This window comes from Eumetopias jubatus, unplaced genomic scaffold (assembly GCF_037043125.1).
Source record: "Eumetopias jubatus isolate StellerSeaLion01/CBP00866 unplaced genomic scaffold, mEumJub1_p1.0 scaffold_16, whole genome shotgun sequence".
Taxonomy (NCBI): Eukaryota; Metazoa; Chordata; class Mammalia; order Carnivora; family Otariidae; genus Eumetopias; species Eumetopias jubatus.
Window position 1 is genome coordinate 84440786 of NW_028274822.1, and position 14374 is coordinate 84455159.

Genomic DNA, 14374 nt, shown 5'->3' on the forward strand with positions numbered 1-14374 from the left:
AGCATTATTATTCCACATTTGGAACTGCATATTGTCAACCACAGTAAATGTTTCGGCATGCTTGGAAAGTGACCACATACAGGACATTGAAAAGGAAGAGGGTTCTATTTTGCTCTGAAATTGTGAAGTGGTTAAGAGCTTCTCCTGTTTATCTCCACTCACTGTACAAGACTAACCTGATTTAAAGATATGCTGAAAACCATATGCCCAAAATTCTTTGAAGTATATATAGGCTTGATGCCAAAGACAGTGTCATGTAAAGTCAGGACTCCCTTTATAGCCCTGAGCAGGTGCTAATAGTCACAAGAGAATGCAGGTCATCCTCTAAACATCCAGTCATCCTGAATAAAAGGCATGTCAAGCCTAGTATCCCATTTTGTTGTGTATAAACAGGGAAGTTCTTGATAAATAATCCTTTCTTTTGCTTCAAATTAATAATAGGCCATTTTTCTTGTATGAGCAGAATATAGGACACTTTTTCTGCTTTTGCTTCCCGTCCTTTGAATATTATCAAGTTGCTAGGGATGACTGTTTTATAATAAAGAGATTTCCATTTACAATGCATCCCTTGAAGAATATTCACTATCAGCAATAAGATGACCTGTAGCTTAATATAGGAAGGGCTCATTCTCAAGAGCCCCATTCAGGAACTCCTGGAAGAAAAATCACCCTAAACCTTACCCATGACCACTTGATTTCATAGAAGGAAGTGCATAAGGGAGGCAAAGTAACTGGGGTTGTCAATTGTCATGGCCCAGTTGAAACAACTAATGATCCTACACCTCTGTCTCTGTTGCCTTGCCTGAGATCCAAATCTTTGTCAGTAACACAGTTTGGCTAAAGCTCAAAGCTTTGCTGCCTGTTGCAAGGATAGCTGCTCCCACCCTGGGAGTTACAAGATGACATCTATTGTTTGACTGTGCCTCTTCCTACTCCTGTTGTGGTCTCTCTTCACAGGAGTGCTCTTACTTTGCAACCTTCATGAAAGCACAAAGTTTTAGTGCTGCTTAGCTGAGCTCCTGGTATCTTCATAGAGGAGTGTACTAAGGGGAGGGAACTTTCAGAGATCCTATCAGTATTATGACTCAGGATCAGGCTCCAAGAAAAGAAAAAGCTATAACTTCTTCCTTTATTCCCAGTACCGGTGGAAGTCTTCCCCTCCTGTCATTCATTGTTCTTTTGAGTCATTGAAACCAAATGTTTCCAGAGCAGGGGTTTGTAGATCTCTGGGTAGGTCACATTTTGCACCATCCCTACTCTGAACCATTCAGCCCTTTGCAAACCTCCAGTTCCTTTTTCTTTCTTTGTTATTCACAATATGTGTATTGGCTTATTCCTGGAAAACATGTAAAGTATTAGAATAACCCATGGCTCTGTGAAAAGCAAATATGTGAACTGGAGAACGGTATTTGCGTTCAGTTCTTTTTTCTCTTTAGCCTTATGGTATGAGGTCAAAATAATGTTTTCTAAAATTATCTAGGTTATAATTCTTTATCTAGACCTATTCTAGATATTATGGCGGTATTATTCATTTTGAATACAGCTAAGTTCAGATGTTACTGTTTGTATTTCATTTTGGGTTTTCCCCCACCTTTTGGATGATGATGATTTGGGGAAAATGTGAAATATTACCACGATTCTAAAACTCAGGAGTATACCAGGGGCGCCTGGGTGGCTCAGTCGTTGGGCGTCTGCCTTCGGCTCAGGTCACGGTCCTGGGGTCCTGGGATCGAGCCCCGCGTCGGGCTCCCTGCTCCGCGGGGAGTCTGCGTCTCCCTCTCCCGCTCCCCCTGCTTGTGTTACCTCTCTCGCTGTGTGTCTCTCTGTCAAATAAATAAATAGAATCTTTAAAAAAATAAAAAGAAAAGAAAAGAAAAAATAAAACTCAGTAGTGTACTGGAGAAGAGTATGCAGAGTACGCCTCCTTGAGCCTTCAGTCTAGCCCGTGTCCTCCTTCTCTCCACCCAGTTCCCAGCCATGAGTCTTAACAGTACTTAGTTTGTTTTTCCTGTATTTTTTTCTGCACAAATTAGTAGATGCGTGTATATTTTCTTGTATCCTCCTCTCTCTCTTTTTTAAAGATTTTATTTATTTGAGAGAGAGAGAATGCACAAGAGAGTGAGCCCGAGTGGTGGGGAAGGGCGGAGGGAGAGGGAGAAGCAGAGGAGAAGCTCAGCAGGGAGCCCGGCGCGGGGCTCGGTCCCAGGACCCTGGGATCATGCTCTGACCTGAAGGCAGACGCTCAACCATTGAGCCACCCAGGCGCCTCTGTCCTCTTCTTTCTTATATAAATGTAGTGTAACATTTTGCATTTTCCTCTTTAAACTTAAAGATACATCCTATACATCATTCCATAGCAGTTCAGTGAGATATTCCTCATTCTCTCTCTCTCTCTCCCTCTCTCTCTCTCTCTCTCTCTCTGTTTTTACAGCTGCATAGAACTCCATTTTGTGGATATAATTTATTCAATCACTCTTCTGTGTATGGGCTTCTCAATTGTTTATATTGTTTTGAAATTACACACAATACATCAACAAATAATCTTGCACATATGTATTTTTGTGGAGGCAAGTTCCTCCACAAAATGGGGAAGCAGTGCCTCTGTAACTAACTGTAAATGTAGCTTTGTTTGATATTTTGAAATTCCCCTTCAAAAGGGTTTTGCCAGTTGCATTTCCACCAGCAATGTATTAGAGTGCCTATTTTTCCACATTGTAAGCAACAGGGTATGTTACCATAAATTTTAATTTTCACCAAACTAATAGGTGAGAGGTGGCATCTCAGTGTAGTTTAACTTGTATTTTTCTAATGTGAATGAATTTGAACATGTTTTAATATGTTTAAGGTCATTTTTGTATCTTTTAATAGTTATCTGTTCATGCCTTTCCCCCCTTTTCTATCAAGTTTTTGGTCTGTTTTCTCTTTAACTACCTCCCAGCTTTATTGAAGTATATAATTCATGAATAAAGTGGCATATATATGAAAGTATACAACATGCTGACTTGATATATGTATGGACTGTGAAGTATTTATTTACATATAAAATATAAATATATTTATGTAAATATAAATTTTCTAAAAGGCAAGGAACTAGGACAGTTCAAACAGTTTTGGAGAAGAATAACATATAGGAGGAACCCCTCTTTTCAATTTGAAGACTGTGTGGCATTGGTGATGGGATAGATACATAGATCAAGCAAAAAGAAAAGAGAACCACACACGTGTGGCCAACTAGTTTTTGGCAGAGGAGCAGTAACAACTGCATGGAGGAAGGACAGTCTTTTCAACAAATGGTGCTGGAAAATTAGATACATATAGACCAAAAAAAAAAAAAAAATGACCTCAACCTAAACCTCACATACAAAAATCACCTCAAAATGGTCATAGATTTAAATGTAAAATGTAAAACTATAAAACTTTTTAGAAGAAAATACAGAACATCTTTAGAACCTAGGGCTTGGTGAGGAATTTTTTTTTTCAAAGATTTTATTTATTTATTTGACAGAGAGAGACACAGTGAGAGAGGGAACACAAGCAGGGGGAGTGGGAGAGGGAGAAGCGGGGAGCCCCATGCAGAGCTCGATCCCAGGACCCTGGGATCATGACCTGAGCTGAAGGCAGACACTTAACGACTGAGCCACCCAGGCGCCCCAAAACTCTTAACTTATAAAAGACCCTGTTAAGGTGTGAAAAGACAAGGTAAAAACTGGGAGAAAATATTTGCAAACCACATATCTGATAAAGGACTCATCTAGAATATATAAAGAACTCTCATTACTCAGCAATCCAATTAGAGAATAGGCAAAAGACAAAGACATTTCACTGAACAGGATATATGGATGGTAAATAAGCACATGAAAAGATGTTTAACATCAGTAGGCATTAGAGAGATGCAACTTAAGACCCCATGAGAGATCACTACAGACCTATTAGAACAGCTAAAATTTGAAAAATAGACAATGTCAAATGTTAGTGAGGACGCAGAGAAACTAGATCTTTCTAATAGGAATATAAAATTGTATAACAGCTCTGGAAAACAGACAGTTTCTTTAAACTAAGCAAATGGTGTGACTTAGCAGTTATGGTTCTAGATACTTATCCCAGAGAAATGAAAATGTATCTTCATAAAAACTGTACACAGATAATCACAGCAGCTTTATTTGTAATAGCCCAAAACTGGAGACAACCTAAGTGTTGCTCAATAGGTGAAAGGTTAAACTGTGGAAGTCCATATCATGTATTAGCAGCAAAAACAAATGAACCATTGATCCACAAAATTTAGCTGGATCTCAAGGGCATTATAGTGAGCAAAAAAAGCAATCTCAAAAGGTTACATACTGTACGATTCCATTTGTGTAACATTTTTGAAATGACAAAATTATAAAGATGGAAAACAAATCATTGTTTGCCAGGGGTTAGGGATAGTGGGGTGGGCTAGGAGTGGTGGTATGATTATATAAAGGGGTAGCATGAGTGAGAACTTGTGATGACAGAAGAGTCCTCTATCTTGGTTATGGTGGTGGTTACAGAAATCTACACCTATTACAAAATGGCATAGAACTATTCACATTTTATCAATGTCAGTGTCCTGGTTGTGATACTCTTCTGTATCAAAGGGGAAAAGCTCAGTGAAAGGTATATATGACCTTTCCATGTTATCTTTGTAATTTCCTATTATTTCAAAATAAGTTTAAAAAAAAACACAAGTGCCAAACACATTTAAAAATCTATTAGAAATATAAGGAACAGGGGCACCTGGGTGGCTCAGTTGGTTAAGCATCTGCCTTTGGCTCAGGTCATGATCCCAGTGTCCTGGGATCAAGCCCCACGTCGGGCTTCCTGCTTGGCAGGGAGCCTGTTTCTCCCTCTCTCTCTGCCTGCTGCTCCCCCTGTTTGTGCTCTCTCTCTGTCGAATAAATGAATAAAATCTTTAAAAAAGAAAAGAAATATAAGGAACAGCTGATAAAAACATAATTTAAGAGGAAGTTTTAAATACAGTATATATCTTTCAGAATTTGCCAGTATAGTAAATAATAAAGAATGGTATACACACAAAATATAATAGAAACAACAAGCTTGATATTTTATGCACACCTATATGATATTTGCTTCCTGTAGAAAGTGCATATTCTTCTCTTATGCCCATTTGAACAACTGTAAAAATCAGTGATGAAAAAAATCATGAATTTTGTAATAAACAATTGGTTAAGAGGACATTAGGAAGATGGCAGAATAGTAAGTCCTGGACCCTCATTCCCCTCAGAAACAAACATATACAGCAACATTTCATAGATTCCCTTTTTGAGAAATTCAGATACTAATTGAAAGTCTCCTGCACCCCAAGTGAACATGCATCCAGACTCTGATTGCTGATAGATTGAGGACACCTTCTTGCCAGGATCCCTACCCATGTAACAGTGCTGTATGGTCAGAGAGAGACCTCTGCCCCCCAGCTCCCAGCTTCTTCCATGGGAGAGAAGGGGTTGGTTTGCATTTCTAGCACCCAGATTTTCTGAGGGGGCTCTCCAGAGGACTAGATTTTGTCATGACAGTATTGGAGCTCTGATGGGACTTGCACAGTCTAGCTTCCCTGGGGGAGAACAGAGATGGCAGTTTAGACTGGTAGACATCATAGTATCTACCCCCTGCTCAGCACAGAGTGAGAAGATGAAAAATCCCAGCTCAGCTTCTCCTTGAGGAGGGAAAGAGTTAATCTGTATATCATATGCCCCAACTTTTCTAGGATTGCCTCAAAACTGGCATCAGTCTTGCTGGACTTAGAACCTTGATGATCTGATATAGTATATCCACCTGGTGGAGAACAGAGATGGTGGTTTGGACTGATGGATGCTATACCTCCTCCCTCTGGCTTAGCATAGAGTAAGGAGACAAAAACATAGCTTCCTGCTGCTCCCTGAAGGAGGTAAAGAGTTGGTAGAGATGCCCAGAATCTCTGGCTAGACTGATCAGTGGAGGTTTTCTATATGAGGCCAGCCCATGAAGACTGAGGTGCCCGCTTTGTTTAATACACAGACAACAACAGAAAGAGTCAAGGAAATGAAGAATCAGGTAGATAAGTTTCAAATAAATCTCCAGAAACAAACCCTAATGAAGTGGAGGTATATATTCACCTAATGGAGAATTCAAAATAACCATCATAAAGATGCTTACTGAGGTCAAAAGAATAACACACAAACAAAGTGAGACTTTCAACACAGTGGTAAAAACAGGTAATGGATCCTTGGGTGGCTCAGTCGTTAAGCGTCTGCCTTCGGCTCGGATCATGGTCCCAGGGTCCTGGGATCGAGCCCCACATCAGGCTCCCTGTTTCATGGGAAGCCTGCTTCTCCCTCTCCCACTCCCCCTGCTTGTGTTTCCTCTCTCGCTGTGTCTCTCTCTGTCAAGTTAAAACAACAACAACAACAACAAAACATGTGAAAAAGTGCTCAACATCACTCAGCATCAGGGAAGTACGAATCAAAACCACAATGAGATACCACCTCAGACCAGTCAGAATGGCTAAAATTAACAACTCAGGAAACAACAGATATTGGCAAGATGTGGAGAAAGGGGAACACTCTAACACTGTTGGTGGGAATGCAAACTGGTACAGGCACTCTGGAAAACAGTATGGAGCTTCCTCAAAAAGTTAAACATAGAGCTACCCTGTGACCCAGCAATTGCACTACTAGGTATTTATCCAAAGGATACAAACGTAGTGATCTCAAGGGGCACATGCACGCCAGTGTTTATAAGCAGCACTATCCACAATAGTCAAAATAAGGAAGGAGCCCAGATGTCCATCAGCTGATGAATGAATGAAGAAGATGTGGTGTATATATATATATATATATATATACACAATGGAATATTACTCAGCCACCAAAAAGAATGAAATCTTGCCATTTGCAACAACGTGGATGGAACTAGAGGGTATTATGCTAAGCAAAATTAGTCAGAGAAAGACAAATATGATCTCACTCATATGTGGAATTTAAGAAACAAAACTGATGAACGTAGGGGAAGGGAAGGAAAAATAAGGTAAGATTAAAAACAGAGAGGGACTAAAAGCATAAGAGACTCTTAACAATAGGGAACAAACTGGATACCTGGGTGGCTCAGGTGGTTAAGTGTCTGCCTTCAGCTCAGGTCATGATCTCAGAGTCCGGGATGGAGCCCTGCATTGGGCTTCCTGCTCTGTAGGGAGTTTACTTCTCCCTCTCCCTCTGACCCTCCCAACCCCCCAACCCCCGCTCCGCTCGTGCTCTCTCGATCTCTGTCTCTCTCTCAAATAAAATCTTTTTTAAAAAAACAATAGGGAACAAACTGAGCTGTTGAAGGGGAGGAGGATGGGGGCATTGAGTAAAATGGGTGATGGGCATTAAGGAGGGCACTTGATGGAATGAGCACTGGATGTTATATGCAAATGATGAATCACTAAATTCTACCCCTGAAATTAATATTACACTATATGTTAACTAACTTGAATTTAAATAAAATCTAAAATAAAAAATAAAAGCTTCCACAGCAAAGGAAGCCGTCAACAAAATGAAAAGGCAACTACTGAATGGAAGAAAATATCTGCAAATCGTGTATTTAACAAGGGGTTAATATCCAAACTATATAAAGAACTCCTACAACTAAATAGCAATAAAACAAACCAATTAAAAAATGGGCAGAGCATCTGAATAGACATTTTTGCAAAGAAGACATACCAGATGGCGAACAGGTCCATGTAAAGGAACTCAGTATCACTAATCATCAGGGAAATGCAAATCAAAGGTACAATGAGATATCACCCTGCACCTGTTAGAATGGTTATTATCAAAAAGACACGAAATAACAAGTGTTGGCTAGGATGTGGACAAAAGGGAACCCTTGTGCACTGTTGGTGGAAATGTAAATTGATGCAGCCATTATGAAAAAAACACTATGGAGGTTCCTCAAAAAATTAAAAATAAAACTATGATATGATTTAGTAATTCCACTACTGGCTATCCAAAGGAAACAAAAACATGAAATTGAAAAGATATCTGCACCTCCATATTCATGCAGCATTATTTACAATAGCTAAGACATGGAAGCAACCTAGGTGTTTATCATTGGATGAATGGATAAAGAAAAACACATTATACATAATATATATATATATATATACACTATTATTAAGCAATAAAAAAGGAAATCTTGCCATTTATAACAACATGAATGGACCTTGAGAGAATTCTGATAAGTAAAATAAGTCACTAGAGAAAGAGCAATACCATATGATCTCAATTGTATGTGGAATCTAAAAACAAGCAAAAATATAGACACAGAGAACAAATAAGTTGCCAGAGGCAGGGGATGAGAGAGTTGGTGAAATGGGTGAAGGTGGCTAAGAAGTACAGACTTTCAGTTAGAATAAATAAGTCCTGGGGATATAATATACAGCATGATGACTAATTAATACTGTACTATGTATTTGAAAATTGCTAAGACAGTTTAAACTCATCGTAAGAAAAAAAATTATAATTGTGTGGTGATGGATGTTAACTACACTTACTGTGGTAACCATTTCACAATATTTGCAAATATGAATCCTTATGTTGTGCACCTGAAACTAATGTAATGTTATATGTCAATTATATTTCAATAAAAATAAGCTTAAAAAAAGTTTGAGGGGCACCTGGGTGGCTCAGTCATTAAGCGTCTGCCTTCGGCTCAGTTCATGGTCCCAGGGTCCTGGGATTGAGCCCCGCGTCGGGCTCCCTTCTCCATGGGAGGCCTGCTTCTCCCTCTCCCACTCTCCCTGCTTGTGTTCCCTCTCTCACTGTGTCTCTCTCTGTCAAATAAATAAATAAAATCTTTTTAAAAAATGAAGTTTGAACATACAAAAAGCTAAATTTTTATCAAACTAATTTCATACTTTGTCTTTATTGTGGGCATAATTACATTCATGTGAGGTTATGATGATGTGATCTGGGTTTTCTGTAAATTATTTTTAAAATAATTTCTTTCCCATCTCACTGGGCCCTAGAGAATGTGGTGGAGTCTGACTCCAGGCAACAAGGATATTCTCACAAGCAGTCCTATAGGAACAGGAGAGGATGTTGGGTCAGGTCTGAGGAGAGGAATGACCTATCCAACTCTAGCAACAGGGCAAAACCCCTGGACTCCAGGAGCATTAATACATATCTGCAGCAATCCAAATTTTTCTTTTTCCACATTGTAATTTCCCTTTGCTCCAAAATACGGATAAAAATGTAGAGCCTGGACCCGGCTGTGCTTTGAGGAATTAAGGGAAGGGCCTGGGTCTCTGCTGCCTGAGGCAGCACAGAAAGGACAATAGCTGCTCAGGAAAGACAGGGGAAAGCAGTAAGTCACCATCAGAGGTTTTAGGGGAGCAGATGGCTGGTGACTGCTGACACAAATGATTGGAACAGGCAAACATTCATCAGAATCCCCCAAATGTAATGGGGAGAGGAATCAGATGAAAAGGTATACTTCCTAGAGGCAGTCACACACAATGCAGAACTGTTGTCACCCAAACTTCACAAGAAACAGACCTTTCAACAGGGAGATTTCACAATGCAAGTTACATCTAACTGCTTTCTCCTGCCCACATTTAAACTGGCCTCCTCCCCTACCATAGTCTACCCTAATGTGGTTCAATCTTCATTTCCTGGAATTCAAGATTTTATAAACGTTTTATTATTTACTTGACGATTTACAAATATTTAGCAGTCAGGGCCTTGGGGTGGCAGAGTTGGCTAAGCATCTGACTCTTGGTTTCAGCTTAGGTCGTGATCTCAGGGTCCTGGGATAGAGCACCCTGTCGGGCTCCAAGTTCAGCAAAGAGTCTGCTTAGGATTCTCTCTCCCTCCCTCTCTTCCCCTCCCCCCCAAATGAATAAATTTAAAAAGTGTTTAATATTAATACTGCATCTAAGTAAGATTTTGGTTGTGTTAAGGAGTAGCAAGAGGCATTCTGCCAAGGGAATGAATCTGGACCTGTATTTTAAGGTTAGCTCCAGTTAATTACTCACGTGATAGACATTTATTAATCATTTACAATATGCTGACTCCAAGTACTGAATAGGATGACAACCTGCTATTCCATGATGTCAAGATGTAATAGGAGAAAAGACATTTTTGTTGATGATAATTACATGATTTGAGAACTCATAAAATAGAGGTCAACTAGGGACATATTGAGTGCCTTCCCTATCACTTTTTACCACAAGAATAGGCCCATGAGGGAGTGAAGAATGGAGATTAAATCGTACCTGAGGAGTGATGGAGGTTCCACCACTGACCGGTTCTGGAGCAAATTTTCTTTGCTTCCTCATGAACAAGATGGAGGTTTCATGGGGAAGTTGGGAGGATTAAGATGAGAAAATGAATGCAAAGTATTTTACACAGTTCCTACCACAGAATGAATAACATTAATATTATACTTGCTTTGTGCTTCTTCACAGAGAAATATTTACCACCTCTAAGCTCTGTTACCTGTAAGTGGAGAGATTCCTTCTGATGTTAGTCAACAAGTTATTAATTTCAATGAATTAAAAAAATAGAAAAACTGTGGGTTGGGATCTGTATACTGTTATAAGCATAAATACAGTTTTCTGAGTCTAGGTGATGTTCATCACACATGAGACATTTGGAGGTCTGAAATTCATCCCATGAAGATTAGTAAAGAGTAAAGGCTATGAAATCTGCTCTAGAAGAAAAAGAAATGAAACCTTTTGAGTGAAAGGGAGAAAGATTCTATGAAGTTCTTGGAGATACTGGGAAGTAATAAATTGGATATACATACATCATGTTAAACATCTGCCAGATTTGAAAAGGTACATGAATTTAACACTTGCCCCTTGACCTTGGGACAATCAGGGTCTTCTGGCTTCCCAGGTATACTACATCCCACAGAGTCCCAGAACAAAATGGACTCAATAACTATGCCAAGTGCAATCTGAAGAGATGTATAATCTGAATAGGGTTTTATTTATTTTTGTATTTAAACACTCATTTCATGAATGTACATTTATAAGACAAATTAAAATGATCACATAAACAACTGTCCTCATAATAGGTAGTGGTTGCTTGCAAAATGAAAGTAATAGATCCAGGGAAATGTGGTAGCATATGTCAAACAACTTAGATGAAAGATGGCATGTACTAAAGAAGTTTCTGGTGAATGGAAAAATAGGCCCAAGACAAAGACACTGATGTCTACAGATGCATGTGAAGAGTTCAAATGAAATGTGGAAAAGAAAAAGTAAAATATTTAATATATTAAATAAATAAAACCTTAATTACTAAAATGAATAATAAAAGTGGATGAATCCCTCCCCCTACATTAGTATATTTTCGTAGACAGCATATTTCTATTCAGAGCCAGTGGAGCCATCAATTCCCACTTCACCTTTACTTCCCTGAACATCTCATTCCCATTCAGTGCTTCAGATGTTTGATATATTTAGCTTCTTCCTGCTACTACTTCTCTTATGGCTCTGATTCTTCCTCTTCTTCCTCTTCTTCCTCTTCCTCCTCTCCCTCTTCTTCCTCTTCCTCTTCCTCTTCCTCGTCCTCTTCTTCTGGCGAAGCCTCTTCCGCTGCCTCTTCTGGGGGCTTTACTGCAGCCTCTTCTGGACCCTTTTCTGTGGGCTCTGGAGGAGCTTCTCTTGAACGTTTACACATGATGATGACACAAACAATTATGATTATTAATATTAGGGAAAAAAGTATGAAAAATAATATGACCATATAGTCTAAGTAACTATCTTCATGTTTGGCAACATTGATAGTGTTTCCAGTTTCCTGTTGTACAACAGGAGAGCCACTGTCCACACTACCCCCAGTTCCTCCAGTTTTGCAGTCAGGTGGAGCATAGCCAGCCTCACAATGACAGTGCTTTAAATTGTTGCAAACTCCTCTCCCATTACACATCTCTTCTGTATCACAATCATAGTTGAGCGCATCATGATTGACGCAGGAGTTATTCATACAGATTTTTTCTGGGGCACAGAGTGTGCCAATTTGCACATAACCATCATCAGGGATATCAGTATCATTATAGACATCCATGCTCCAACACCAGTCATCCTTATGAGGGACCTGGATCATTGTTTCCATGGGTTTGATCGATGGTACATGTTTAACATTTGTACATATAATTTTCCCACAATATATATTTTCACCTCTACACTTAACATATTCCTGGTTACCTAAAGTGGGAAGGCCACAGTTTCCAAACCGATCCCCTTTAGTGTTCATGTGAATGTAACAGTCTTCTGGGGCAGACCTTGCAGGGTATCCAAAAACACTTACACATTGAAAATCCGGGGTCTGGCACACACCCTGAATGCAATAGTGAACTCTTTGACAAGATGTACCATCTTGCTTGTATGTGTTGGTGGGGCATCTGTCAGAGGTACCATCACAATATTCTGGGAGGTCACACTCTCCAGAAGAAGGACGACACATGGATCCCTTTACTAAATATTGACACGTGTCATTACAGCAGGGCCCAGGACTGCACTTTGCTTTTTCCTTCAGCCTACAAGTTTGGTCACAGCATGGGTTATTACCACAGTCAGGTCCACAGTCACACTCCTCATTCTCCTCCAACACACCATTCCCACACGTGGCTTGCCTACGCAGGCGACCTTTGGGCCGAGGCTTGTTAAATAGGCAGGCCCCTTTGTGTTCCCGCAGGAACTGATAGAAGTGGTCAGAGCTGCAGTTGCTGAAGCCACTGTCTTTAGTGATATTTTCATGCATGAGGCAAAAGCGTTTATCTTTACAAATGCAGGCCGAGTGGTCGTGCTGAATACCCAAGTTGTGCCCAAGCTCATGGACCATGAGCGCTGCAAACAGGAGGACATCTTCATGATGGAAGGCTTCAACAGCTGCTGCAAAGCCTCTTGAACAGGCACCGTTGAGAAATGCCTGTCCCACGTCCTCTTCAGGATGATGTCCCACGATCATGTGGGCAACATCGTGCTTCACACGATGGAGGAGCTGCTCCTGTCTCCAGCTATTGAAATTCCTGAGTGTAACTCGCAAGTCCGCTGGGACTTCTATGAGGTCCCCCTCGGTCCAAATCTCCATTCCAGCCAGCACCACCTCGGTGTTTATTTCCCGACTGAAGATGTTGGCCAGAGCAGTGATGTCCATTACTCTCTGGACTGTCTCATTGACGTTACTGCCCCACATTTGGAACCGCTGGTTGTTGACCACGACAAACATCTCCACGTACTTGGTGTGTGACCAAAAGGAGGACAGTGCCTGTAGACTTCGAGGCTTCCTGCTCCCTTGTTGCCGGCTGGTGGACACCACTTGGCTGCCTTTGGAGGTGACACTACAGGAGACTCGAGCTTGGTGTGCCATGGTGTACAGCACATGTTCAAACCGTTTTGAAGTGTCCATGGGCTCAATGCCATAGGGTTTCCCCTCCTTAATCAGGATGCCCCTGAGGCCTGAACAGGTGTTGAGGGAAACAAAAGAACCTGGGACTCCTTCTATGTAGCCTTCATAGTGACAGTCATGCGAGATGAAAGGCGTTTCTTGCCCCAGGACACCATTGTGGTAGCTGAAGACTGGGAAGTTATTCACAAAATAGTCTCTCTTCACCTTCAGGTGAATCACCTGTTTCTGGCCCTGCATTAATAGCATATAGGATGCCTTTTCCCCTGGGTCTTCCCTTCCCTTGACTGTCAGACCCTTGGGGATGACTGTTTCATAAGAAGAGTAATATACAGATCCAGGGTCACAGTACAAGCTTGGCAGGAAAATCAGTACCAAGACCAGCATGATCCCCAGCCTGACACACGGAGGTCCTGGCACTACTGGTGCCCGCCTCGAGCCCTTCATTTGGGGAGCCCGAGTCTGAAGCACTCTGCCAGCCTCATAGGTAACCACTTGGTATTTCTGTAGAGAAGACAAGGAGGAGGCAGAGTGTCTCAAAGGAGCTGCCACTGACGTGGCCATCGTGAATCGGTCGACGGTGTGTGGCCTCTGTCCATCAGCAGCAGCTCTCCCTGACACAGAGACCCTCAGGCATTAGCTCCAGATCTATGCTGGCTGCATAAAGGGTGGCAACTGCCTGGCTGTGAGAGGCATAGCCTCTGGCTGTGGCCTTTCCAGTCTTTCTGATCTGTTATCCTTCAGATAGCGTCCTTTCTATGTGACTTCCTTCCACAGCATCAGCTTCAGTGCTCCTTGGCTAAGGGCCTTTTGGCATGATGGACTGATGTAATCATGAAGGACTGCAAACGCTAAAAGGCAAGACCCTACCTTGAGAGTGGAAACAAAACCTCCATGCCTTCTCAACTGTGCCACACGGAATGCCCCACCCCCACCCCTCCTGTCGTCCGTTGCTTGGCTAACTC

General features: G+C 41.1%; 1 protein-coding gene across 1 annotated transcript; it reads right to left on the reverse strand.

The window, feature by feature from the left end:
* Window positions 1–11486: 11486 nt before the first annotated feature.
* Window positions 11487–13988, reverse strand: LOC114219219 (disintegrin and metalloproteinase domain-containing protein 1a-like). The gene has a single exon (XM_028116732.2). It carries the CDS (start codon window positions 13971–13973, stop codon window positions 11487–11489), a length of 2487 nt encoding a protein of 828 aa, XP_027972533.2. The 5' UTR covers window positions 13974–13988.
* Between the last annotated feature and the right edge of the window lie 386 nt (window positions 13989–14374).